This window comes from Nannobrachium achirus (assembly GCF_963921795.1).
Source record: "Nannobrachium achirus genome assembly, chromosome: 4".
Taxonomy (NCBI): domain Eukaryota; kingdom Metazoa; phylum Chordata; class Actinopteri; order Myctophiformes; family Myctophidae; genus Nannobrachium; species Nannobrachium achirus.
Genome location: NC_137813.1, coordinates 23,811,050 through 23,838,929, shown reverse-complemented (window position 1 = coordinate 23,838,929; position 27,880 = coordinate 23,811,050). Strand labels below are relative to the sequence as shown.

The 27,880-nt window shown below is 44.4% G+C and overlaps 1 protein-coding gene across 1 annotated transcript in view; it reads right to left on the bottom strand.

Moving 5' to 3' along the window:
• Nucleotides 1-356: 356 nt before the first annotated feature.
• Nucleotides 357-27,880, bottom strand: part of LOC308282771 (nucleosome-remodeling factor subunit BPTF-like) — a gene marked incomplete at its 5' end in the record, with an annotated part of 44,795 nt that continues 17,271 nt past the window's right edge. The window contains 22 exons of the mRNA XM_080723160.1: nt 357-2,147; nt 2,705-2,891; nt 3,164-3,248; nt 3,393-3,585; nt 4,019-4,195; nt 5,471-6,030; nt 6,445-6,682; nt 6,878-6,960; nt 7,069-8,768; nt 8,951-10,478; nt 10,746-11,014; nt 13,447-13,558; nt 14,553-14,686; nt 16,275-16,545; nt 19,431-19,554; nt 19,995-20,148; nt 21,143-21,274; nt 21,820-21,944; nt 22,609-24,280; nt 24,470-24,751; nt 25,617-25,752; nt 27,394-27,523. Of these exons, the coding sequence (XP_080579286.1) occupies nt 2,132-2,147; nt 2,705-2,891; nt 3,164-3,248; nt 3,393-3,585; nt 4,019-4,195; nt 5,471-6,030; nt 6,445-6,682; nt 6,878-6,960; nt 7,069-8,768; nt 8,951-10,478; nt 10,746-11,014; nt 13,447-13,558; nt 14,553-14,686; nt 16,275-16,545; nt 19,431-19,554; nt 19,995-20,148; nt 21,143-21,274; nt 21,820-21,944; nt 22,609-24,280; nt 24,470-24,751; nt 25,617-25,752; nt 27,394-27,523 (8,308 nt within the window). The 3' untranslated portion in view covers nt 357-2,131. The remainder of the gene's footprint in view (nt 2,148-2,704; nt 2,892-3,163; nt 3,249-3,392; nt 3,586-4,018; nt 4,196-5,470; nt 6,031-6,444; nt 6,683-6,877; nt 6,961-7,068; nt 8,769-8,950; nt 10,479-10,745; nt 11,015-13,446; nt 13,559-14,552; nt 14,687-16,274; nt 16,546-19,430; nt 19,555-19,994; nt 20,149-21,142; nt 21,275-21,819; nt 21,945-22,608; nt 24,281-24,469; nt 24,752-25,616; nt 25,753-27,393; nt 27,524-27,880) is intronic.

Here is a 27,880-nt window from a genome sequence, read left to right as displayed (position 1 = left end):
CTGTCTAAATACAGCTATGGTCCCATGTTGATCAGTGGACATCTTGAAGCTGAACAATTCTGGAACTAGGATCCTGTATTTGCACAGAATATACAATTCATGCATAAAGAACAATTGGTGGTGGATGGGAGTGGGAGGAAACAACTTACTGTACAGAAAATATGGTTGTACACTAAAAGATTTGTACAAATATATTTTACTTTTGATGTACAGTGGTGAAACATCTGCAGTGCTCAAATATATTTATTAAAAAGTAAAAATAATAAGAATCAGTTGGTACCCTAAACAGAAACTCTTCAAAGACTCATGTAGGTCAAATTAGCCAGAATAATCGCTAATACACAATGTTCCAGATGCTGATTTAAGAGAAAGAAAGCAGACTTTCCCATTTATTGTTTCATATACATCAATATTTCTTCAGCTGTAATACAAAAAAAGAAAAGAAAGTCAAAATTTGACATTTTTTTACAAACAGGGCAGGACACCTTCGAATAGAGTTATTTAAATCCTTCTGTCACTACTGCAGAGCAAACCATTTGTAATAGCTTATTACTTTCAGTAGGCTATAGAAACTTGACCAAAACTGACTATTTCTGTCCAGACATTTAGTAAGACTTTGATAGTCTTTCATGCCTCAGATAAAAGAAATGAGATGAAAAAGGGGAAGGGGTGTGTTAGTTCCACTGTGAAATCAGATTCCAGACACAAAACCTCAATAGACTGTGCTCAGTAAAACTCAGCAAAAGTATTTCAATATTGAAATGAGCCTTCTCCATTGGACATGATGGCCACAACAATGGCCTAATTACTTCTCAACAGGGATAGAAGTGAATGACATATAAAAGCAAAAAAAGTAAATGGAAATGTGAAAGCTTTACGAGTCTTTTCTCCGAGGTAAACTTTCCTCTGAAATGCCTTTATTATTCACACTCCCCGTGAAAGTCCAAGTGCCAATAAAACAGGCCCACGACGTCCCTGGTTGCAGAGCTGGCCAGAGGACAGCACTGCTTAAGTTTGCTTGGAAGCAGCAGCGCTGGTTGGACTGGCAGCCTTCTTTTAGCAGTATGTTGATGGAAGGAGGAGCAGTTCCAAAGCACAGGAGGAGGCAGAGTCCGCCACAGATTTACTGTTCATTAAACCCGCGTTCTTGGCGAGTGCATTTTTTTTTTTTTGCGCAATGTGTGGTGCATTCTAAGAGGCTGAAGAAGACTGTAGCTTGTTGTTATGAGACCTACAGAATGTGGAGAGAGGGAACAGTTGAGAACCCGTTTATTTGTTGTATGTAGTATTCAGTCAAAAACTGTGAATCTCAACAAATGAACAAAGATGGTAACACAAAACATGGATGCGAAGGGGTCAGTGAGGATACTGCAGCCATGTTGGGGCAATGTACAGGGAATGCCATTGTTATTGAAGAGTATCCTTCGTTACTGCACATAATGTACCAAAGTAATGTTTTAAAGAGAGGAACAGGGTGCAGTTGAGGTCCATAGCAGATACATGATTTCTTTCACACAAAATTACTTTTTTGACTTAAAACACCAACTGCCACAGTAATTGGTTGGTTATCCCGTAGTGACATCTATAGTATTAAAATTACCTCCATTATTAACAGAACTGCCTAAAACAAAGGCTAGACAAAGGCCAAAGTGAAGTAAACACAAAACATTTGCTAAATATTCTCTGATAAAATATAGTATTTGGTCAAGAAGGTAGCCAGTCCAATGGAAAATTACATTAGAAAAATAAATAACAATTAAGAGCTAAAACTGCATCTTGCTCAAAAACAAAGCTTTCGTCTTTTGGAATGGCTTACTCGATGCAGTTAACAAATTAGTTAAATGATCAAAAGAGATACAGCATATCCCTTGATTCCTTCGTACACGTATGTCAACATGGCTGCCATTCTGTGATCATCCCTGAAGTCACCAATTGCTAGAATCTCACCACTTCAAATTTCACAATTTGTTCCTTTGTTTCACATTTTCATGTGTGTGCATGTGTGTGTTTTGTTTAGTCTTAGTTAAATATATTCAGACATTTTATGTTGTTCATGAAACCAACAGGCCTCCATGATTTTCACTACTAGAGACCCCAGCATCCAGCTCAGACTCCAGCTACAACGGTCGACTTATGAATCTGACAATCTGGAAGAAAGAGAGATGGGATGGCATAAATGAAAAGGCATGCAGCACAGGTGAACAGGCACAAATGCAAAGTGATACATGACACAAATGCAAGGGGGCACTTGTGGTCAAAGTTCTGCCGAATGCTATGATAATGTGGAAATGCCTAGAGTTCGGCAAACTTCAGCAAGACTCAGCAACCCTCAAGCTACATGCACTTCTGAGAGATTGCATACAGTACCAGGCCTAATCTACTGCTATGGTACACTTTAAAACAAAATGCCTCAGTCATATACTGCTACTATAAACATGCATCACGAAAAATGGGAATGACAGATAGGAGGTTATAAATGTAAAATCTGAGATTCAGTGCAAAAGTCATATGAGGGTCTCAACAGTTGAGAAAGTTACATGACAAGGTCGGCCTGTCAAGGTAGCTTATGGAGCCTAAATGGGAAGTTGCAGACTGAATCAACAGAAGTAGGCCACAGCCATATAATAACCTTCTAGCAGACAAAGATACAAGTGTGAAAGAACAGAGTGGCGGCTGGAGACACTGAGGGAGCATGTAACCTTACCTGCTCGCTTTGAAACCTTTAAGCTTCTGTACAAAAAAACCTTCAAGGACTTCAGCACACTGAAAGAAGGGTGAGTCGTTGGGGTTGTAATAGCGGCAGTTGTCAAAGATTTTGGTCACGTCTGCCACAAACTCTGTAAGCTTGTGATAATGCCGCTTTTGCAATCGGCCATCCATGGTGGAAAAGTCTACAAGGGAAATGAGGTTGAAATATTAGTCACTTTTCTAAAGTCCTCATGACATGTCCTGTGTGACCAACTAATCAAGCAATGAGTAAAAATAATGTATTTTCCTAAGATAATCAAAGACATTTTTATGACATTTTTATAAGTACACTTTGATACTTTCAGGTGAAGTGATAACTTACACAGTACAATCCTCAGTGTTAATTCATCCATTTTTAACTCTGAGTGTGAACAAATTGAGGATTTCATTTGACTGCATATTGATTGACTCTTACCCATCGGTTCCTTGATCACGCGATAATAATCAGGTGCATCATTGGGATCCACAGGCTCAAGGAAAGGCCAAGCCATTTTGTGAGTCTACCAAAAATCACAAATTAGAGATCGTTAGCCAGAAGAATTCAGAGAATGACACCTCCTGACAGGGAGTGCAAATTGTCCAATTATGCCAACCTGAGCATTGATAGAACACCACAATAGCAGGGCAGATGCCCATAATAGTACCTGTAAAGAGCGCAGTATTCTTTTCAAACCTTCGTAGTCTTTGTCAGTGAGTGGCGTGAGGACCGTCATGGCATCCTCAGTGGACTGACACTGTGGACACACATACAGGTCTATGTGGTTGGCTTCGCTCTGCAGGATGCCCACACAGCGCCCGTGGTACCAATTCTGACATCGATCACAGCCAATATAGAACCTGGGGTAAGGGTGAAGGGCAAAGCTTGCATAAACATAAGGAATGCATTTTATTTTATGTTTATTGATACATCCAAAACATTAAATGTGAAGGGGAGATTTTTTTTTAATAAAATCCCTGGCACTTGAATGCTTGAATGACACTTTTTACTGGCGGGGAATTCTACACAGCACCAGAATATCTGACTTAGGCGATAATCGTAAACATTTCCCTTAGGAAAAATGTAATCTTCCAGCAATTTCCATTTTCATAATAAACATATGTACTTAATGTACTTCCAATAAAACGACAAATCCCTGTGAGATTTATTCTTTGTACAAAACCAGAACCACACACATTTTATAAGCTTCTTCTTACTTCATTTCAATGTTGCAAAATGATTTTCTCTATTATTTAGTTATTTGTTAGGTTATACAGTGCGATTAGCACGTACTGGGATTCGTCGTATGGCGTCCGACAGATGCAATACAGCTCCTCCTTGCTCCCTCCCTCCTGGCCACGTTTGCAGTCGCTGCACACAAAATCCTCCAACTTTTTTGCCTCCTTCTCAGTGATGCCAACGCATGCCCCATGGAACCAGTTGGAACACAAGTCGCAACCAATGTAGAACCTTAGAGGGAAGAGAAGAACCGGTTTTCAGTTCACTTACATTTCATTTGCAGTCATATACAATAGTCTATTGATCACCACAGGCAAGCAAAACTGATTAATATACACAATGTAGGCTACAGCAAATATTGTTTTATTCATTAATTTAACAGTTTAATTTCTTTGTCACATGTTTTAAAGGAAAGGGTCACTTAAAGGGATATTTCACTTTCAAACATGTTTGGTGTAATTTGACTGATAATAAAAAATATATATAATAATTTTAAAGTCTACACAGGCATTTGTGAGCACCCCAGACAGTTTTTAAGTTACTTGATTCAGCATTTAGATATTTGATATTAATTTTAACAGGCCACGCCCCCTTCCTATACAAATCCATTGTAACCATGTTGATGATTCATTGACAACACCCCTCCTTGGTTCTGGTGACTGATATTGTAATATTATGTGAGGGGCTGTGATTTTCTTTTCTTTTTTTCTCCAAAAATTATACCACTCGAAGAAGGCAGTTTGCCTGTCCGAAATGTTGGTCATCTTTGTCTCTGTGTCCACAATAAAATTTGCATCGGCTGCTACGAATGTGCGGTCATACGCTTTTATTATTTCGATAACATTACACCAAACATGTTTCATGTTTGAAATGTTTGAAAGATCAAGGAAGCATGAGGTTAGTCTGTTGTCTCCCCCGGTGCGGCAGAGGGAGATCAGAGCCCAGGATTACATAGGCACTGGGTGAAAATGGGTTGCAAAATCGTGGGATAAAAATTATAGTTAAAAAAAAAACATGTTTGAAAGTGAAATAGCCCTTTAATGTAGGCTGACATGTAAGATTCCATAATGTAGTCTAGCACTGTCAACTACTAGTAGATAGCCAGCCAGCCTTTTTTAATGCAGTTTATTATGATCGTGTTTGTCAGGCCCATATAATACCCAACGTTTCTCAGATCCTGGGTCTCTCTCCTCTCAGATATGCACCATGCTGATTCTGTAATATCTTGAAACTAATTGGATCCCTGAAGGAATTTCACAGGTCCATTAGGGTTTGGGTCCGTCATTTAAAAGACATGTCAGAACTAACTGGATGTCGGAACAAGGTTCCTGTGTCCATTAGGGTTTGATTCGCAATTTTGGACCTTTGAGGACCTCTAACCTGCATCTGGAGCTTTGTGGGTGACTCAAAACCCAATACACAAAAGCTGCTGACATTTACTCAAGTTTTGCGTGAATGTTTAAAACAAGGGATGTGGTCAAGTGTAATGGGATGGCTTGGTCTTACTTTGACTCATCGTAGGCCGTCTTGCAGATGCAGTACAGCTTGGTGTCCTTCTTGTGATCCTTTGAGGTAGTGGACATCGCCATCTTCTTCTTCTTGGGTTTGGAAGGTGAGGAATCCTCATCCTTTTCTCGGGTCTTATCCCTGTCCCTGTCTTTGTCCTCTCTGTTTCTGTCTCGTTCCTTGTGTCTCTCTTTATCTCGGTCCCGATCTCTGTCCCTGTCCTTGTCTTTGTGTTTGTCCCTGTCCCTGTCCTTGTCCCTGTCCCTATCGCGATCCCGCTTCTTGTCCTTGTCCCGATGCTTGTCGCGGTGTCTTTCTTTGTCCCCTCTCTCGTCATCTCTCTTTCGCTTGTGGGAGGAGGAGGAAGATGAGGTGGAAGTGGGCGAGGTCACCGTGTGGGTGGAGTGAGAAGAGTGGGTGGAGTGAGAGGAATGGGCAGAGTGGGAGGGGTGAGATGCCACCTTGGCGGCGGAGGCCGTAGCAGCAGCTGCTTGGGCGATAGCTGCCCGGGCCTTTTCCTTTTCTTTCTGCAGTCTGGCGATGTCCCTCCTCAGCTCCTCCTGAGACGCAAAGTGTCAGGATAAAGAACACTCATGACAGGGTGTTTGAATGTGTCAAATAGTCACATTTAATATTGTTTAAATAGTTTTAATAAAGATTGAAATGACTGGTTTAGGAATCAGACATAAGTAGTAGTTCACCCAAAGAAATGACTTATTTTCTATCAATTACACACGCCACAAAGCCTTGAATTCATGGAGATTATTTTTAATTCTTGCATTCCTAAGCCAATAACTTGATGACCGGCGGAGTCTCTGGTAGGAGGAGAGGTAGGAGACTCAATTGAGTATACTGACCGATGACACGTGCCTGTCCATTGGCTTAGGAATGTGAATTACACATTGGGTGTGTAATTTATGGAAAATAAGTCATTGTAACAATCAGCGCACTGGTAAACAATATTCTTCACTGACCTGCACTTGTAGCTGCAGCTCCTTGTCCAATAGCGCCCTCTTCTTCAGAATCTCTGCCTTGAGCTGTTCCTTGTGCTTGTAGAGCAGTGCCGTCAGTTTGGAGGCGTTCTGCTTGGTGCGCTTCTGCTCCACCACCTCCTCCTTCTTCCGCTTCTTGGCCGCCTGCTTCTCCGCCTGCTTCTCGTCCTTCTCGATTTTGTCTAGGATGTACTTCAACACCTGGTTGCACACGATGATCCTGGTTTCAGAGAAGAGAGGACATGGATGAGGGAATGGCAGAGAATGAGTGCTTTGTTTTACCTGTGAAGATAAAATATACCCTACCAGTCAAAAAGTTTGAACACAGCTTCTCACTCAATGTGTGTGAGAAGCCGTGTCCAAACTTTTGACTGGTAGGGTGCCAACTAAAATATAACTTGCAGAAGTGTCAGACCTCTGGTTCTCCTCTCGCTCCGCTGCAGCCTGACTCTTTCGCTGTTTCATCTGTTCCGATGTGGTGTTCTGCCTCCCTGACGCCTGATAACAAAATAAATAGGCATTGAGTTTATGAAAAAGGGCTTTCGTTGTTATTCCACGACACAGTTAAGGATCACATTACTGATGCTTTATAAGATTAAGCCCCACCTGTTTATGGACGCCGTCACCAGGGCTGATGCCATGCTCTTTCTGCTCCCTCTTAAATTCCTGTTTCCTCTTCTTCTGTGGCGGGTGCATTTGTTGTTGTTGTTGTTGTTGTTGTTGCTGCTGCTGTTGTTGTTGCTGCTGCTGCTGCTGTTGTTGTTGTTGTTGTTGCTGCTGCTGCTGCTGTTGCTGCTGTTGTTGCTGTTGCTGCTGCTGTTGTTGCTGCTGCTGCTGTTGTTGATGCATCCTCTGTAGCTGCTCCTGGACACTGGCTGGTGCCTGGATCGTCACCATGTTCTGGATTTGATGAGCCTGCACCTGCCCACCTGGCTGCTGGATCTGAATGGGCAACTGCAGCCTTATCTGCTGGGGAACAGCGCCTCCCTGCTGCTGTGCCTGGGCCTGGATCTGAGCTTGGATTTGGGCCGCAACGTGCGGTGGGAGGGCAGAGAGGAACTGGACAGGCTGCTGGAGACCCGGAACCGTGATCAGTTGATGCCTGATCGGGGACTGGACCTGAAGCTGAGGCTGGGCTTGAAGCTGAGGCTGGACCTGAAGTTGGGGCTGAGCCTGGAGTTGGTTTGGAGTCTTGATTTGGGGCTGTGCCTGGAGCTGGGTTTGGTTAGGTGGCTGGAACTGGACTTGCAGTTTGGCTTGTAACTGGGGTTGGGATTGCACCTGAATCTGCTGATGTTGACCCATCTGAGGACGGACCTGGGCCTGCTGTTGGAAGTGAACTTGAACCTTGGTTGGCGTTTGGAGCTGAGTTTGAAGCTGGGGCTGTTGCTGTGGTTGAATTTGGGACTGTTGCTGAAACTGAACTTGCACCTGGGGATGGAGCTGGGCTTGGATCTGTGACTGGGGTTGGAGCTGAGTTTGTGCCTGAGACTGAACCTGAGGCTGTGCTTGAACCTGGGCTGGCGATTGGACCTGGGCCGGCTGTTGAGTATGAGTCTGGATTTGGGACTGTGGCTGAAACTGGACTTGTACATGGGGATGGTACTGAGGCTGAACTCTGGACTGGAGTTGGGCCTGGACCTGGGGCTGAGTTTGGGACTGAGCCTGAGTTTGAAGTTGAGACAGGCCCTGAGCTTGGACTTGGTTAAGTTGCTGAGCCTGAGGCAGAATTTGTGCCCGAGGTTGAAATTGCACTCTCACTTGCGGGTGAACTTGGGCTTGCACTTGAGCCTGGATATGGGCTTGGGGCTGGACATGTGATAATTGCTGGGCCTGTATATGGGACTGGACCTGAATCGGTGCCTGGATATGGGCTTGAGTCAGGGGTTGAAGTTGGGTCTGAGCCTGACACTGGGCTTGCAGCTGAGGCTGGGTGGGTCTCACTGCAGTTTGAGTAACAACGGGTAAAGCCTTCATATGAACCTGCATGGGTGAGGCTGACATTTGGGATACCTGTGGCAAGGACACACTTGCAGAATGCTGGGTAAGTGCCTGGGAGAGAAGTGGTGCTTGCGTTGTTGAAACAAGCGGTGTGGAAACTGGTGCGGAGGCAAAGGCAGGGGCAGGAGCAAATACAGGAGCAAGAGCAGAGGTAGCGGAGGATGCAGGGGCAGGGATAGACAGCGGGGCCAGGGCAGGTGGTTGGAAGGAAGCTGCAGCCTGTTGAGCTAGCTGGACTGGAGCCTGGGACTGAGATGACGCAGGAGTCCAAACCTGAGGCTCAGCTGCTCTCCGCTCTATCAGAGCTACAGGAAGACAGAAAAGGAAGAACAAATGAAGCTCTAATACAGTGACATGTATGGTCCTATATAGTTTAAGTAAAACAAATGCATCCAATCTGAGTAGTGGGGAAAGGCCCCTATTCATAAAATAACTTCAGGTTCAGTAATATCAAAGCTATTGTTGCTTGGTGTGTTTCATCTCTTACCTGGCACTGAAGGTGTTGTGGAAGTGGCTGTTACCGCTGTAACAGAAGCAGTGGCCATTGATGTTGCATGGACAGCGAAGGAAGGTGCAGGGGGGATTTGTGTTCGGGCTTTGGTTGGAGATGGGACAGTGATTTGGGTTGGGGACATGATGACAGCAGGCGTAGTGATTGGAGAGTGCACTGGGGATGGGAGTGGGGCTAGGACAGGTAGAGTGACAGACCCAGGGACAGAGACAGGCATTTGAATGGAGGATGTAGCAGTTAATGTGGAAACAACTTGAGAAGGTACCATGACTGCTGATGGGGCTGAAACAGATGCATAAGTTTGAACTTGCATTTGTGCATGGGCTGAAGCCGGGGCACGAGCAGGCGCAAAGCCATGCATTTGGGCCAGGGCTGGGGCATGCACCGATGCCACAGTTTGGGTTTGTGCAGGGGTTGAAGCTAGGGTTTGGGCAGAGATTAGTGTTGGGGCCATAGCTGGAGAAATAATTTGGTTGTGTGCAGGGACTGAAGCTATGGTTTGGGCAGAAATCTGCGTTGGGACCATAGCTGAAGAAATAACATGGCTGTGTACAGGAGCAGAAGTTGGGATTTGGCCAGAAATTTGTGTTGGGGGCATAAAGGGAGAAACAACTTGGTTTTGTACAGGGGCTGAGGGTGGAGTTTGGGCAGAAATTTGTGTTGGGGTCACAAACGGAGCAACAACTTGGTATCTTGCAGGAGCTGAAGCCAGGATTTGGGCCGTAATTTGTGTGGGGGCGTTAGCTGGAGACACAACTTGATTGCGCACATGGGCTAATGCTGAGGTTTGGGTAGAAATTTGTGTTGGGGCCATAGCTGGAGACACAACTTGGTTGTGTGCCGGGGCTAATGCTGAAGTTTGGGCAGATATTTGCGTTGGGGTCATAGCTGGAGAAATAATTTGGTTGTGCGCAGGGACTGAAGCTGTGGTTTGGGCAGACATTTGCGTTGGGACCATAGCTGGAGAAAAAACATGCCTGTGTACAGGAGCAGAAGTTGGGGTTTGGCCAGAAATTTGTGTTGGGGGCATAAAGGGAGCAACAACTTGGTTTTGTGCCCCGGCTGCAGCTGGGGCAAATACTTGTGTTTGGGGCATGGCTGGGGCATGTACTGGAGAGGGCACAGAGGCTGCAATTTGAGGGTGTGAAGGTGCCATGGCTGGGATAGGGGAAGACAATTGGGAGGGCTGCCTGGCTGCAACTTGTGCTGATAGAGGCACTGGGGCTGCAACTTGGGTCTTGGCCAGGGATGAGGATGTTGATGAGACTTGGCCAGCCACAGTTGACGTAGGCATTGCTGTGGTAGTGGTGGATGCTGCCAATGAGGCTATGGAGGTAGGGGGCATGGCAGTGAAGAGGAAACGCTGGACAAGGCCATTGGGCATGGCTGCCTGCATCAGCTGCTGACCAGGGCCAGGGATGATCGTTACCCCCTGGGGGAGAAGCTGCAGCTGGCCCTGGGTCTGGCCCTGACCCTGGATTACCACCGTCAGACCTGGGTTCCCCTGGAAGAATAGAGACCCATCATTACACAAATATTTACGACCACGATAGAATGATCTAGATATATAAATGACCACCCACCCCTACAACCATGTACATATAAATGTTTAATACAAAGAGCGATGGAGAGCAAGGGACAGAGTGAAAGAAACTAAAGGTTGGGAAAGAAAGTGAGGAAAAATGGAGAGAATGGGCATGGAGACTGAGAGAAAGACCCATAGACAGACAGAATAAAAGATGAGTTTGGACAAAGAGCATGCAATCCACACCTGTGCCCCCTGTGTTAGCTGAGTGAGCTGGGCCAAGGTGAGCTTGACCTGACCCTGCTGTGGCCGGTTAGCCTGGGCCGCTGGGGGAGGGACGGTGGGAGACTGCCCAGGTGCTGGTGTGGCAGCGGGGGTCTGCCCAGGTGCCGGCGTGGCAGCACGCGGGGAGGCTGCAGCACCAACTACTCTCTGACCTGCAGCAGTCTGAGCAGGACTACAGCCAGACACGGGCTGGCCACGGCCCAGTTGAGTCACAGCCTGCTGAGGCTGGCCTGAAGGCATACAGGAAAACAATATTGAGACGATAAGACATGAACGTAATGAACAAATGCAGGCAGTACACTTCTATCCAAATGTATCTGTGTGTTCGTATGGAGATCCGTGCTCATACAGAATGGCCCATAGAAGGAGATAAATGGTAAATGGTAAATGGTGCATTTATATAGCGCTTTTTATCCAAAGCGCTTTACAGAGATTGTGCATTACATTCACCCATTCACGCACACATTCATACACCGGTGGCGGAGGAAACCATGCAAGGTACCAACCTGCTCACCGGGAGCAATGTGGGGTTCACAGTCTTGCCCAAGGACCCTTCGACATTAACTCAGGGGGAGCCCGGATTCGAACTGGGAACCCTTCGGGAACCCTTCGGGAACCCTTCGTGCTCTAATAACGGTTTCTCTACCCCTGAGCTATGCCGCCCCACGAGATATGCATGTGTGTCGTGTTTGCACCACTCACTTCTCACTGGTGCGATTTTTCTAAAAAGAATAATGAATACCAAGGACTTCCAACGTAAAAAAAAGACCATAAAAGGACTTATTTGGGATGTTCCTTTTAGGCATGGTGTTTTAACTGTTCTTGTACTGTACTACATTTTTCTTTGTATTGACTATACTTGTACTGTTCTCCATTGTTGTCTAATAAAATGTTCAATCAATCAATCAATAGGCTTTAACAGTTGCTCACATGAAAATAAGCCTTAGGGCTTTATTGTGGGGTTTTTTTTGGGGGGGGGGGGCTCATTCAGCAATGTTATCTTAAATTTCTCTTATATTTTCTCTTATAAAACAAATACGAGAAAAACTTTCTAATACTTCATTTAGCCAGAAATGACAATTTGTGCCAAGGAAGCAAAAACGGTGTAGTCCACCTATTCCACAATCTGTTCATACACAGCAACTGGTATAACACTGCAGTGACTAGAAATGTATCTATTGCAGTGGTTCTCAACCTTTTGATGCTGCAACCCCCAAAATAATCATATTTTAACTGGGGACCCCCCAACTAGGGATGGCCAACGGCTAACCGTTACCGTTAAACCGATAAGAAATTGGTTACCGGTAAGCACTAACGGTTAATTTTGACCGATAAAAAAGAAAAGGAAAAGAAAATCAACCCATGTGTCACACCAAAAGCCCCGTACACCATTATCTACACAACATCAAGTCATCAGCCATGCAACTATACGCGCTGTGGTCACACATTTCTGGACACCAATGTCTGTGTAACATCCATGCATTCATACAACTGCGAGTCTGCCGCTGCGCGCCGCTGCTTGATTTGGCTGTACACGCTGACTTGTTCATCAGGAAACAAATGCTCCCTCGTCGATTGGATTTTACAAAACAGACCCGCGTCGTCACATTGAATCCTGTTTAAGAAGAGCTTAAAACACAACTTTCTAATGTTACATATTGATGACGTGAGGAACGCTAAAGTCGTCTTGTTTTATGCTATGCGAAAATAACAAAGCTCAGAGTCGCAAATTCAATGATCGCTGCATCAGCACACACAAAACACGGGCGAGAGAGAAATAAATGAATAAAATGGACATCACGTTTAGCAGATATAACCATTCCAAAAGTCATACGATTGGAAGTTATTGCTACATGCGGCTACATGCGTCTCGCTGCTGCTTTTGTTAGGCGACAGCCAGGGTCCAGGGAGTGCACAGAATTTTAGAGAGGCATGGGCTGACATTTCTAAAAGGGCCTTTTCAGACGGATAAAAGTTAAGGGCTCAAGCCCCTTTTGCTGTATGTGCGCACGTGCCTGGCGACCAGCGCGTCACATTACAGACTTATCATTTCAATCCCACCGTTTCTTTGCAAAAACACATTTCTTTTAGAAAACATTTGTATTCTTGTTTCTCCCAGTTTTATTGTTTTTAATGTGTAAATATAGCACTTTATTATGGGGAAAAACGTGTGTAGGGCTATTTTCCTTTTTTAAAACGCTAAAATAGCGCATTTTTGAACACATTTCCTTAACGGTTAACGGTTAATTAACTGATAAGGCCTGACGGTTATCGGTTAAGAAAAAATTTCCATTTGGCCATCCCTACCCCCAACCCTACGAGCACTAAGAGTTGAGCCATTACATTTTGTATAACATGGTTCTATTGTGAAAATAGCCGATCTACATGTTCCCAACACTTGCACATTTCTGCCTCTACTGTTTGACAATTTGGCCAATGTTTAATGTGTCATTTTTTAGGTATTAAAAAGTCCTTAAATTGTCACTTTAGAAGTGTGCTATACATTTAAACTTTATGTTGGTTTGTTTACTGTTGAGTGAGAAAACAGTGTTGCACATCAAGCTAATCATCTGGGGAACCCCCAAAATAATTTGGGGACCCCCCTGGGGGTCCCGACCCACAGGTTGAGAACCACTGATCTATTGGTAGACACAATAAATACCTTGTTGAGCCAGCACTTGACCTCTGACCATAGTTGTGCCCATCGTGGCACCCTGGGTAGGTGAGCGGATCGTAGTCATGCCCGGCCGCACCTGGCCTCCTGTCGTGATAGCCTGAGCCAAAGAATTACAATAGGATAATGCAGAGGTTCTTAACACATTTGCCGCCAGCCTTTTTAGTGTTTTTTCAAAACCACAAGAGAGCGCTGTCTACACGTCTATCATTCCATTGAAAATGTTCTTTGGGCAGGCTGACACCTAGCCCAGCATAGCTAAACTCTATCCGCCCATGTTAACACACAAGGGAGTAATAGCACATGTCAACAACGTTTGCGTCAGGCGCTCCGTACACGAGATCCGTGCATGTGCTTGTAATGGTTAGCAAGCCGTCGTCCCACGCTCCTCAGATCTTTTTCCCCGAATGAAAATACGACTTACGGCTGAGGAGATATAAATGTAATAGAATCTAATGGGAATAATAACAAAGGCGACCCGGTGACTGTCGGTGGCGATAAATTAGTTAAACATAACGCACCATCCTGTCCAGCTACCTGCATGTTCCACTGGGAAATAATGTATGTATTTGTACCTATTTCTTTCTGCTGAAGACCTATTTAAGATGTTAATTTAAAATCCATAAAGGTTTCAAGTGTGTAGGTCTCAGACAATGTTTGATGGAGTATGATTTTTAGTCATCTCTCATAATGGATCAGACATGGTTTGTCATCACAGTCCAGACACACTAACAGTTTGCTTGTCCTGTCCTTCAAGACTACCGGGGAGGCCCATGGGCAAAAACAAAAAAAAAACTAACAACGGCAGCGGTCTGCGACACTCTGTGACTCCCTACCTCCTTGCGCGGTGGGCATGTTGAGAGTGACTATCTTTCTGTTAGCTGGCAGAGGTAACTTGGCGGTGATGACCCAAGTTAAACATAACTGTTTGAACTTCCGTTTAAATCGGTCGACCCCATAATCTCAACATCCCCATTTCGATGGTGGCTGGAGACTTTCCTTGCATGCCCCACCCCTCCTTGTGCTCTCACTGAACGCACCATCCTGTCCAGCTACCTGCATGTTCCACTGGGAAATAATGTATGTATTTGTACCTGTTGCTGGGTGATGGAGGATGCAGTTGTAGCTCGGAGGTTCATGTTGCCAGTTGTGGGGTGTAATGTGCTGTAGGTGCGGAGGTTAGCTGGAGGGCCGGAGGGGAAAATTCCCAAGACTTTCTGCTGAACACCTATGGAGAAAAGTGAGGGAATGTTGATGATGAATACAAGTAGTCAGATGCATTTGGACTACATCCAGTGCTAGAGGAATATATAGCATAGCATTAAGGCATTCTTCTCATTCACTCATATTGTGGGCCTCGCAGATTGGAATTTGTGACCGAATACAAAAGAGCAGTTTTTACACCTACACTCATAATTTTCATGTGTCCATGGGCAACATTATCTAAAATAAAATGTACAATTATATTGTTAAAATAACCATGATCCAATTTGTGATCATGGTAGTGTTCTTTCAACTAATCTTTCACAAAGTGGAAAAACGTGCATTATATCACTACTTAATTCAACTAATCACATCACGTAATAGATTAAATCAGGGGTTTGCATCCTGCATCCTTACATCCTCCCTGTCCTGTTTAGTTTAGGCATTTAGCAGACGCTCTTAATCCAGAGCGACTTACAATAAGCAGGGTAATGCATCACAATAAGCAAGGTAATAAATAATTACAATAAGCAAGCTAATACATCAATATCAAATGCATAAAATATCAATCTAAACAAATATAACGTAGGTAGACCGAGCGCCTAATCAGTAAAAAACCTAAAAAAAGGTCTCAGATAAAGCGGTAAACAAACATTTCTCCATATTAAAGATGTTAATTTAAAAGAAAGGTTTCAAGTGTGTAGGTCTCAGACAATGTTTGATGGAGTATGATTTTTAGTCATCTCTCATAATGGATCAGACATGGTTTGTCATCACAGTCCAGACACACTAACAGTTTTCTTGTCCTGTCCTTCAAGACTACCAGGGAAGCCCATGGGCAAAAAATAAAAATAAAATAACAACGGCAGCGGTCTGCGACACTCTGTGACTCCCTACCTCCTTGCGCGGTGGGCATGTTGAGAGTGACTATCTTGCTGTTAGCTGGCAGAGGTAACTTGGCGGTGATGACCTGCCCAGCCACCGTCACCGGGCTGCTGGCCATCTGGAAGGTTTGCCCTGACGTGGCGGTGACGCCGCTAGCCACGGTGGCCACCGGGCCAGTGGATGCTGCAAGACACACCATGCCACCCGCGGTCACGCAATAAGACCCAAAGGGGGCCACTACAAAAGCCTGTGCACTACAGCCGTGGTGTCCACAGAGCGGTTCGGAAGTCATTTTGAAGTGGTCATTTCATCATTTGACTTTAAAAATCCTGAATATAATATACAAGCTCCCCGTAGGCACTTATTCTAGCAATAGAGGAATTAAAAAAAAAACTAAGAAAATCCTGGATGATCACAGGCAAGCGAGTGGACACCACAGACTACAAAAGCACTGTGTTAAGCTGGTGAATAGAGGGCAGGCAAAAAAAAATTTAAAAATAAAAGTGAACGATATGACAAAAGTCATGAACTCATGATGGTGACGGACCTTTTAAATTCAAACAGCGTCATAGGGAAAACATTTGAAATAAAAAGTAATGTTTCAAAACGCAAGAATAAAATAAGAACGGATGTGTATCGAGCATAAAGGTTGAGACAGAGAAGTAAGGGCACACCATACACGATCCTCATGTGAAGTTTAAACCCCCTCCTCGTTCTCACTGGCTTACCCGAGTCATCGCTGGTCTGACCCTGCTTGTTGACCCAGGAGGCAAAAGACTGATGGAAGTTCTTGTCCTGCTGGAAGGACACAGGCGAAGCCAGTTTGGAGGTCCGGACCATCCCCTTGGTTGCAGGGGTGACCTGGCCAGGCTGGCCCATCTTCTGGCCTGTGGGGGCTGGCTTGGTGGGGGTGCTGGTAGGAGTGGTGGTGGTGGGGGTAGTTGTGGTCGAGGAGGCGGCAGTGGTGGTAACACCCGTCTTCTGCTGCGCAAGGCGTGTCTTGAAAGCAAAAATATAAATAAGTCAAAGCGCAAATAGCCCATGATAGGTCATCATGATATACTTGTATACTTATAGACATGGATATAGGTGTGCCATACGTTAGAATTGTTTTCTAAAACAAACCATAGATATTTCATTTTCAGAGGAAGCCGATGAATTCATTGCTTGTAATGGTTAGCTTGTAATGGTTAGCAAGCTGTCGTCCCACGCTCCTCAGATCTTTTTCTCCGAATGAAAATACGACTTACGGCTGAGGAGATATAAATGTAATAGAATCTAATGGGAATAATAACAAATGCGACCTGGTGACTGTCGGTGGCAATAAATTAGTTAAACATAACGCACCATCCTGTCCAGCTACCTGCATGTTCCACTGGGAAATAATGTATGTATTTGTACCTATTTCATTCTGCTGAACACCTATTTAAGATGTTAATTTAAAATCCATAAAGGTTTCAAGTGTGTAGGTCTCAGACAATGTTTGATGGAGTATGATTTTTAGTCATCTCTCATAATGGATCAGACATGGTTTGTCATCACAGACCAGACACACTAACAGTTTGCTTGTCCTGTCCTTCAAGACTACCGGGGAAGCCCATGGGCAAATAGACATGGATATAGGTGTGCCATACGTTAGAATTGTTTTCTAAAGCAAACCATAGATATTTCATTTTCAGAGGAAGCCAAAGAATTCAGTTCCTGAAACTTGCTCGAGATAGGTACTCCAACACTAAATATAACCGTGCTGTTATATTTTGTCAAAGCTATATTATTGTGCTTTTAAAATGTGAATTGGTTTAAAAAATATGATTTGAATAACAGGCTAAATGTAAACATCTTAAACGCGCAATTAACCATTGACTCAATCATTCAGTTAATTAGTGAAAAGGAAAGTGGTCTACACTAAAAATGTATAAAGACAAAGAAAACCTAAATAACAATTTATCCATGGCCCCAGTGTAGTTTCATGTCCAGTAAATCCACTCTTATCCCAACCGTCATAACTGTTTACAGTTAACTGCTCTGTCCACTCTGAGACAATTTAGCCAAGGAACAGCGCAATTCCAAAATTCCTACAAAATTAATTTGCACAGGGTTTCCTTTTCCTATAGAACTTGGCCCGCCGCCCTATGCACATACAATCGCAGACTTTTAATACGCACAATGGACGTCAAAGCCCCCTCTCCTCATTCATAAAAGTAGGTGATGGAGTCTGTGTCTGTGACTTGATGTGTGTCTGTGACTTGATGTGTGTGTGTGTGTGTGTGTGTGTGTGTGTGTGTGTGTGTGAGAGAGAGGGAACGAGCGAGAAATGGAGAGAGAGAGAGACAGACGAGAGCAAGGGTGAAACAGTAAGGCCCTGAATTAATCAGACCACAGCTGGACATAATACACAAATCAATCACCCTGTTGCTTAATCCGCTTAAAAGTTTCTTGTGCACGAGGGACTCGAGACCGAGAGGCAGTGTGCAACAGCACAGTTGAGCAGCTTAGAGGGGACATTGCTTGTATATTACAGAGGCACCACTGTTGAATAGAAACATCATTTGGGCTACGTACACAGTAGTGCTGTCAGTTTCCCTCTATAATGCCATTTGAATTTCATTGCTTTATTTTCTTTTAAATTTCAATTATTAAAATATTCGAATATTTTATATCTAACTATTAATCTACCAAATGTCTGTCTGTCTGATATGCCCGTATGGCGTCTCCGCCACGTCACAGACTATGAGAAAAGTCGAACCAACTTTAGTTAAGGGTTGTGGCTTTAACTTAGGTTTATTTTGGCTTTTCTTGATAAGAGGAGAATAATATTAGGTTACAACTTCTTTCACGTTCTCAACGGGCCTGAAAATTATGGCTCTGCCCTACTGGGCCCTACCTGTGCCCGGCCCGACTATTAGCATACATTTTAGGCCCTACCCTATCCTAAATGTTGGGTCAGTTTTTGGGCAGAATTTTACAACTCAACCACATGTACAGTATATAATGTCAGTACCATAGATACTAGGGTCTGCTTGCTATAGTGCCTGTTTTTGCTTCAATGTACAATTGTACAAGGTGGAGCTACTGCATGTTGTTACACGCTGAGGCATAGCGTCTGGAGACCTGTGCGACAGAGAGGAGCAGAGAAGCTAGCTCCTCTACATTACAGACGGACAAATGTTACATCAAACTTTGGCTGTTGTCATAATTATTCGTTTCTTAAACGTTACTTTCAAGTTAAGCTGATGGGGGGAAACTTTAAAGGAGAGCAGTCTTGCCTCCTGCCTGCAGCGCTGAAACAACGGTGTCAGTGTGACCAAACACACGCGCGTGTGTCTGAGCAACACACAACGCAGAAACATTGGCTGGTATGGCATCACATTCTGTGTGTGCAGTGCATGCCATGCACTCAAACTTAATTGTTGATCATGTGTGACATGATGAAAGCATTTGTTTTTGCATTTGGTAGGTCAGGAGATTCTTTTTTACAAAATATATACATTCGAATGGCAATTTTAGCATTCAAATGATATACATTTCATTCACATTTGAATGAAATTCAGCCAGTGAGACACCGCTGAGTCGTCTCAAGCGGACTTCGCAACGCTCGACACGGCGACTCACTCTCTTTAGCACGCTCTGCAGTGTCTCACGTGGATCAAGTCCGCTTGAGACGGCACGCCTCTTATCGTCTCCACCGAAAACAAGCGCTCCTTTACAAGAACCTGCCTTAACCCAGCCCCTTTTTTGATACACGCCCCTAGTACACAGATGAAACCGGTTGCACTTAAAAGACAGTCTTGATCATCAATTTACAATCATGAGCCATAAACTGTGGTTCTGTTGAAACTAAAAAGATAACCACATTGGATCATTAAGTTCTTTGTTCCTCCTACCTGCTGGGCAACCTGCCTGGCCTGTTTCAGCTGAGACTCCAGGTGGGCCTTCACCTCTTCTGTTGTCTTCAGACTGCTACCAATCTTAGATGGGTCTCCACCCTGCGACTTCTCCTTCTCCACCCTGCACAACAGGGGGAAAAGAAATTAAAGGAGATTCAACACTTGTTTTGTGGATGAGCAGTTATTACTGACAGTCAATATAGTCGATTCTCACTGTGCATACTACTGATTAGGTAATTGGAGCTCGCACGCACGCACGCACGCACGCACGCACGCACGCACGCACACGCACACGCACACGCACACGCACACGCACACGCACACACACACACACACACACACACACACACCCCTTTACTGGTAGTGCAAAGTACCATTACTAGCCCATATAGTTTGTAAATTGGACAGGATAGTTCCTTCATGTTTGTTGAATTGTTCTGCAGGCATATTATGTTGAAATGTAGTTCTCAGCCATGCCAGAATACACCACTAGGTGGTGCTGTTACAACAGAGAAAACTAGTGGCTGCTTATAGGAGTTCGTAGCATTCCGTCTTTCTCACCTCTCTGCGAAGCCTCTGATCTCCCACAGTTCCAGCTCCTCCTCAGTAACCCAGGACTCCATGACGATGGGTCCGGTCTGCTTGGCTGGCTCGGGCTTCTTGGGCCTCAGGGCGCTGGAGCGCAGGCCTTTCCTCTGGGGAGTCGGGGTCTCGGCTGAATGAGAGAGAGGAGAGGTAGTAACAGAGGAACAAAGCATTGATTGTTACAGCAAAACACAGAATTCAAACTGGATCAATAATGGCATTTTCTTTTTACTAAACTTGGACCAGTGTTTTCACAAAATGCAATGTGCCTGCGAAGGTTGAGTTTCACCTCCGGACCCAGACCCAGGCCAGCACGTATGACGTATCCCCAGTTGGCCTACAGAAGAATCCTGCTAGAGATTTCTTCCTGTGGCTCCCTTCCACCATGTCTCTCACAAAGTAATAAACTAAAAACTCTAAAAAGAAGTGTGAGAGGATATCCCAGTCCTATTTAAAAAAAAAAAAATCTTAATTGACCATTGAATACAAATATGGCCGGCCATCCTGTGAAATAATATATTTTATTCATATTAATTATTGATATTATTCAGCAGGACGGTGAAACTGAGATCATTCATTCATACAATACGAAAGATATTTGGGGATTATTCAGTAATTGGCTTCCTTGGCCTACTGGCAGAGTGCACTAGAACTTCTGTACTGATTGGTTTTGAGTAGTGGATTGCGAGATCAGCTATGGACGACCTTCTAGATCACTGGTTCCCAAACACTGGGTGAGGACGCAGAAACATTTTTATAGGTCCTTTTATTTTTATTTCCAGCATTTTGATTTGAATATTATTTCAAAACATTTTCAAAAACATTTCCAAACTTTTGAATGAATTAAAAACTAAATGTAATGATTCTTTTCAGTAATTTCATGAAGAAATCAAAGACAAATCTAAGAAATTCCATAAATTATAAAACAAATGTTCAAGAAGGAGTTTAGAATAAGTGAACATAGCTCATCTACAAGCTCACAACGAGGCTCAAAGCGATGCGTGAGCTTGTAGATCTGCTATTTTCACTAGTTTGGGTCCCAGGCAAACGTCTAACTTCTTTTTAGGGTCTTGGGACCAGCGTTCTAGATGACTTACCCCTCTTGCCGTAAAAAAGAAACCTACCTTTAGGAGGAGTTTCTCTGTTATGCAGGGGACAGATGATCTTCCTGATGCAGTATTCTGAACGGATGCCATAAGGCCCCACGTCTCGCCGTTTAATGATCTCCGTGGTGATGACGTCCGTGTCTGTGGTTTCTGTGGAGATGTTCACGTAGGACATTAGCTTGGTAGAACATCATATGATAATCAACAGATCACAGATGAAGACACCTTGTGCTCCTGTGTACTGTGAAACAACACAAAAACTAGAGTATGGCACTTCTCTAAACCAATTAACAGAGGAAAATTACATTGCTCGCCGCTTTAAGGCCTGCTGCACTCCAAAAACCCACTCAGTTTAACTATTAATTTCCCTACAAACAAACAAAGAAACATTGTATGCACTAATGAGATATGTATGTTCCTAATGAGACCTAAAACATACCACTGACAAGTGCACCATTATCAGTTAAATGTTTATAAAAAAAAGATTTCATTTTTAGAGTCAGAGCTTGCCAATTACATCTCCCCACGAGGACTGGTCCACAATTTATGGTTCGTATTGTAAATAGCCTTGTCTTTTGAGTGCAAGAGGTTTTTGTACTTAGCCTATGTTTCTATGCAGCAGCGGAGCCTCTGTAATAAAAGGAAAGCCAAGGAAAAAAAAGACAAGGACACAGTAGATTCCGGGGTTATCTGACCTTTGCGTGAGGTCCCTACGGCAGTAGAGGGCTTCACGGCCATGTCATCCCATCTCAGGCTGGCCCACAGCAGCCTGAGCATGAGGCTAACTCCTGCCAGGGATCTCATCGTCTGAAGACGGTACCTGGATGAGAGACAAGTAGTCAAAAGCACAACTATGATGAGTGATACTAAGGTTGTATTGTGACAAGAGCACATTTAATTATCCTGAATACAGTGGATGCTTTGACATGTATATGAATTTCAATGTGGGTGAAGTAAGAACTGCAAGGTCACTTTATCATGTGTAGTAAAATGTTTAGACTGAGAATGGATTCAGACAGTTAATACCCACGGCTCAATTGAAATTGCCAAGGGACTATTAGACTTAAATTAAGAAAAAATAATTAGGGATTCATCTATTAAAAGTTTTATCAAAACATGTTCACATAAATCCCATTGTCTTGATGTGTGGGAAAAATACCCCAACGTGTTTACCCTGAAACACGTTGTTTCACAAATTGAGTTAAGTTTCCCTTTCAATGTATATTTTGTTAGACAGACAATGAAAAGTGTTGTCTAAAATATACCGTATATTTCCACCAGGGGAGGAATGTATTTTTTCTTAAAATAAATATTGATAATAAGAAGAAAGTGATTCTGAACGCACTCATTGATATTCAAAAACCTTTCATACAAGGGTTTCGCTGTGATCTATTGAATAAATCCTTTACACAAATGTAAATAGGTTTAGGAGGAATCAATTCATTAATGAAAACAAGCCTATGCGTAATGAAAACCTAACCAACCTCCATGAGATGCTAAAGGTGGGCCTGGGGGAGGGGTAGGGCCAAATGTCCAGTGACGGCTTGGCGCTGTAGCTGAAGATGGGCACCTCTCTGATGCCTGCCCTCCTTGCCAGCCTCTTGAGGTCGTCGTTGGGCAGGACAAAGATGCTCTTCTTGCTGCTCTTGGTCACAAACTTGCGGTAGGAGGGCAGGGCTGTGCCCGAGCGGGACTTCTTGGACTTGGAGAACCTGAGGAGGGTGACACGGTCGCTGGTGGAGTACTCCTTACTGACTGTCATGGAGGTGGCCACCGACGAGCCAGACGGGCCCGTCTTGGTGTCGGTGACCGTTGCAGTGATGGAGGTTTTAGTCTCCTGGGAGACGATTTCCCCGGTGGCCAGAGCGCTGCCCTGGCTGGTAGTAGTGGTGGTGGTGGTCTTGGAGGTGGTGAGGGTGGCGACGGTACTACTGCCCCCTGCTGTGGATACCACAGAGGGTTTATCAACGCTACTGGACACCTCGCCGATCTGCGCGGTGCGAGTCTCTGTTGCCACCGTGGTGGTGGTAGTAGTGGTCGTCACTTGGGTGACGGTCTGTACCCCTTCACCACTGCTACTAGTGCTGCAGTTCTCTGTGCCGTTATTGCTAAGGCCAGAGGATGTTGATGTTGGAAGCTTACTAGACACCATCCCTCCGGTTTCCATGGGCATTTCCCGGTGCTCATTGGTACCTGTGGAGTTCCCCATCTCTGCTACGTGGTTCTCCAGCCTGGGGATCTTGAGGGGTGGCTGGTGGTCCGAGTCTGAAACGTTGTCTTGCGACAGGCTCCCGTTCATCAGAGATTTGAGAAGTTCTTTCTGAGGTTTGACCTCACTTTGGACCTGGCTGGCCAGGCCAGGATTGACCTCGGGGTGAGCAGGAGCATCTTCCGCAGTTCTCCCATTCACCTGCAGAGGGCCGGCTTTGCTTCGGTCCACCTCCATGCTCTCAGTTGGCCTCTGTCCACTGCCTTCTTCAGTGTCCTTGTACCCACGCTTCATAGGGTTCTCTTCTGCCTGACTCACCTCTGCTTTGGGGAGCTTGTCTGCACTTGCTACCGCTTCTGATATCGAGTCTCTTTTACCGTTGAGATCATCGCTTGGCTGGGAATTCCCGTTCACCTCTTTATGGGCTAAGCCCACACCACCGTTACCCTGAACGGCGCCGTGCTTTGACCCTGCAGTCTCTGTGGAACCTAACCGGATATCCAGGTTGTCAGTCTGAGTCTTTGTCTCTGTGTGCTCCTGGTCAAAGTCCAGCTTCTTAACCACACTGTCCTTCACCTGTAATCCCACAGCCTGCCTGTCCTCCACTTTGAGAACGGGTGCTGTCACCACTGGCGCAGGCTTGGCAACTGCGGAACCTTCGACTTTGACCCCGGCCTTGGAAGCGGCAATTTTGGCCTGCAGGGTGGTCAGTCTGAAACGCTCCAGCCGCAGCTTCTCCTCCAGGGTGAACTGTTTGACACGGCGCTGCAGCAGGCCATCCAGCTTAGAGGGCTTGACTTTCTTCTTGTACGCGGTCCGCAGCTGGAAGCCCTCGCTGACGTTGACCACGTCATAGTTGAAGGGCTTTGTCGCAGCACTCTCCATTTGCTCTTCCTTCACTGGCTGACCAGCAGGTGGTGAAGGACCACTCTTCTCAACATTGTCATCTGAGACAGAGACACAGAGAGAGAGAGAAAGAGAGAGAGAGATGGAGGGAAGGAAAAGAGTCAGTAGAGAATCTGGGCAACGTCAATCGGACGTCACAAAGTGCAGGTTACAAAAACTGAATTCTGACTGAAAAGCGACGAGCCTCAGAATTACATAGTCTAACAAGATACTCGATTCCCGTAATCTACCTTTCTCTTCGGTCGAAGGACATGAGGAAGAAACGGCTGTGCTTGGATCGGTCTCCATCTTTTCTACCGTCTTGTCTTCTGTAGTGTTTTTCTCGTCTTTCTCTACATTGTTATCCTCCTCTTCTTTCGCCTTTACGGTCGGTCCCTCCCCTGATGACGTGCTCTGTGAAGACGATTCCTGTTCTTTATCTGTGGTGCTCTGAGTAGATGCCACCTCCACCTTCATTGACTCCTCATTCTGGCTTGTGCTCGGCGCTGAGCTCTCCTTGGCCGCTTTGGCTGCTATGGAAGCACATCAGTAAGTCAACTAGGTCTGCAACATTTTTAACAACATAAATTAAAATAAATAACAGGGAAAATAGATATATGAAGGAAGGACTTAGATCTGAGGCAGATTCTAAAAACGTCTTGAATTGTTTGTTCATTGTTTCTAACAAGAACATTATATTATCGTCTATTTCTGTTTATGTCTTTCATAAGTGCTATATTTTCTATTAATGTACTGATTTACTTTCTAAAAGAAGCTATTTGTTATTTCATGTTTATGTTATGGCTGGGGTGCATAGTATTGCTGTGAGTTGGGCAGTTATTGTGTAACTCCGTCCAAGACTCACCTATCACTCAAGACTGATTGAGTTGATTGCCAGTCAGAATGTCAGTGACACCTGGGGAGTGTGCCTTTGGCATTCCAGGGTGAATGTGAACAGAGAGAGACTACTGTAGAAGCAAGAGGATTCTGTCATAAGTCTAGTTGGATCTTTTGGATTTCCCACTGGATGGATGAAGATTACTTTTATTTCCATTGTGGATTATTTTCTGGGTTAAGGATTTCTATTGAGGACGGACCTTTCTCTGCAGAAGAGCTTGAAGGGTGGTAAGAGATGGCTGTCTTGCCATAACTGCTAGCCCCTTTTGGGACCCCATTTAATCGTTTTTTGCTGATCATCGACTAAAGTTATTTGGTTATTCTTTTCTTGATTATTCTGTACTGATCCTCCGGCCTCCCTCAGATTGCTCTAATTGGTGCTACAATTAACTGTTATCGTGTCACCCTAAAGTAATCAAATGTGCACAGTGAACCAAACAGGGTCAGCAAAGAAAAATCTACTGAGTATTAGTGGAGAGAGGGGAGAAAAAAAGCTCTTACCCTCGAGTGCTTTACGGTAGTTGACGTTGGTGTTCCCAGGGAGCCGGGGGACAAAGCGTGGCACATGGGTTTTACTGACCCAGCTCCATCCTCCATACCCAGTGACTCTGTACTCTTCTCCCTTCTGCTTCCATACCTAAACACACACCCAAAGAACAATGAGGATGGAAGGTGACAACAATGACCCTTAAGGGTCAAATTGTCCCATTTACACTCAATTCAGTCAGTTCAATATTATTTAAAACCCGGTGCAAGATTGCAATCTGACCATTCTCAAAGGTTAACCATCTCTTCAGGGCATAAAAATACAATACAGCCATCCTTTCTAAAGTTATTTTGGTCAGTCAAATATAAATATATTGGGCGATGCAAGCATGCTCAGCCTTACCCTTTTATGGGTAAATAAATAGAAAATACACCTTGATATAAATAATACAGTCCCCAAACTGGTATGCTCCAACCTTTTATTTTTTATTGTGGATTAAATATTTTGAATTGTACTTCCTCAGGAGCTTTGGAGGGCTCGTCTGAGAACGACATATAGAGTAGGGGTGTCTTCTAAAAATCGACGAATCGACGCGTCGTTTTAAGCCCCGGGAATCGACGCCAATTGTTTGAGTCGAAGCGAAAATATATATTTTTTTATATCACCAGTTATAACCTACTACTGCCAGTACTGCGGTGCACTGCTGGACTGGTGTGGTGTCATGTACTTCCAATGAGAAGTAGCAATTGGCGAACAGTTATGTATTGTCTCGCACCAGCGTCGGGTTGAAAGTGAGACGGAACGGCCAGAACGGTTCAGAACCGCCGCTTCGTTAAAACATTCAGAGCCGGGACAGTGTTCAGTTAAGAGGAGGAAGCACGCTGTCAGAATCCCATATTAAATAACCTGCCACAGCACAAACGCGCGTCCACGAAGTAGTAAACAATCTTCTGAAGTCAAATTAACATACACAAGTGTAGGCTACAAGTTACATTTTCTAATTAAAGTGCTTCTGAATTGTTCCAGTGTTGTAATCCATGATGAATGATTGTGTTTCGATGTGTTTGCGTCCATGACATGTCCACACTGCTGGCTCAAGCGGGAGCTGTGCCTCCACCTTTTTATGATCAGTTTCTGAAATGAATCCGTTCTCGACACTGACTCATTACTCTGTCAGTGCTCTGTGTCCCGCGACTGCGGACTGGATCCCATCGTTCATTTAAAAGAGCCGTTCAAGAGAGCGGAATCGTTCGCGAATGTCTCATCTCTACTGCACGCTGCAGACAGTGCAGAGAGACGGGGCAGAGTTGAAACAGCGGAGATGTTTTATGGTGTGTTATAACTCTATGGTTGTACACTGCTATGCAGATAACATTTGTGCTCGCGCACCGATATCACCGAAAACACTGTGTATTCAATTCATCTCTTAATGTATTATTCTATTATGTTGACGTGGTTTAAAGCAACACTTTTTTTTCTTTTTTTTTTTTTACACAAAGTAGACTATAAAACGATTCGTCGACGCGTCGGATTAACCCCCGCGACTCGAATCGACTTCATAAATCCTGTGTCGAAGACAGCCCTAATATAGAGAGAGAGTAATCTCCTTTGTCAAGAGTCTGACCTTGACCGAGACATTGACCTTTTTGAGCCAAATGCATTCAGAGCAGCCTACTAACCATTTGTGCCAATTATCCTGGAAATCTGCCTATCTGTTCTCAAGTTACCATGTAAAAAGGTAACGCATAATTGAAGGCTGTGGCTGGTAGATCTAAGGTAATACAGGCTCACCGTGTGTTTGATGGGGATGGTGTACTTCACCCAGGTAGCCTGCAGCATCGTCTCCTCATGCTCCAGCTTGTTCTCTCGCTTCTTCACCCTTTCCTTATCATCCCGCTCCATGGAGGTCATGCGATGTAGCCTTTAAAAAAAAGCAAAACCAGAACAAAGTAGATGTTAAGATTGAATCAGCAAATTAGCTATGACTGCGGTTTGCTTTGGTAACACTCAACTATACAATGAGACCTTTTCACTCTCCTGGGAGTAGAGTCCTTTTCACTCTCCAGGGAGCTAGTGTTCTTCCTGGGAGCAATGTGGGCTACTATTATGTGCATTGCTGCACACAACAACACATTCTTCCACAATAATTATAAAAGATGGAAAGTGACCAAGTTATCACTAGAACGGCGACTCCACCATTCTATTTAGTCAGTTATTTGGAACACAAGTGATGTTTAATGTACCAGTTCTACATGACACGTTAACATCAAATAACTGG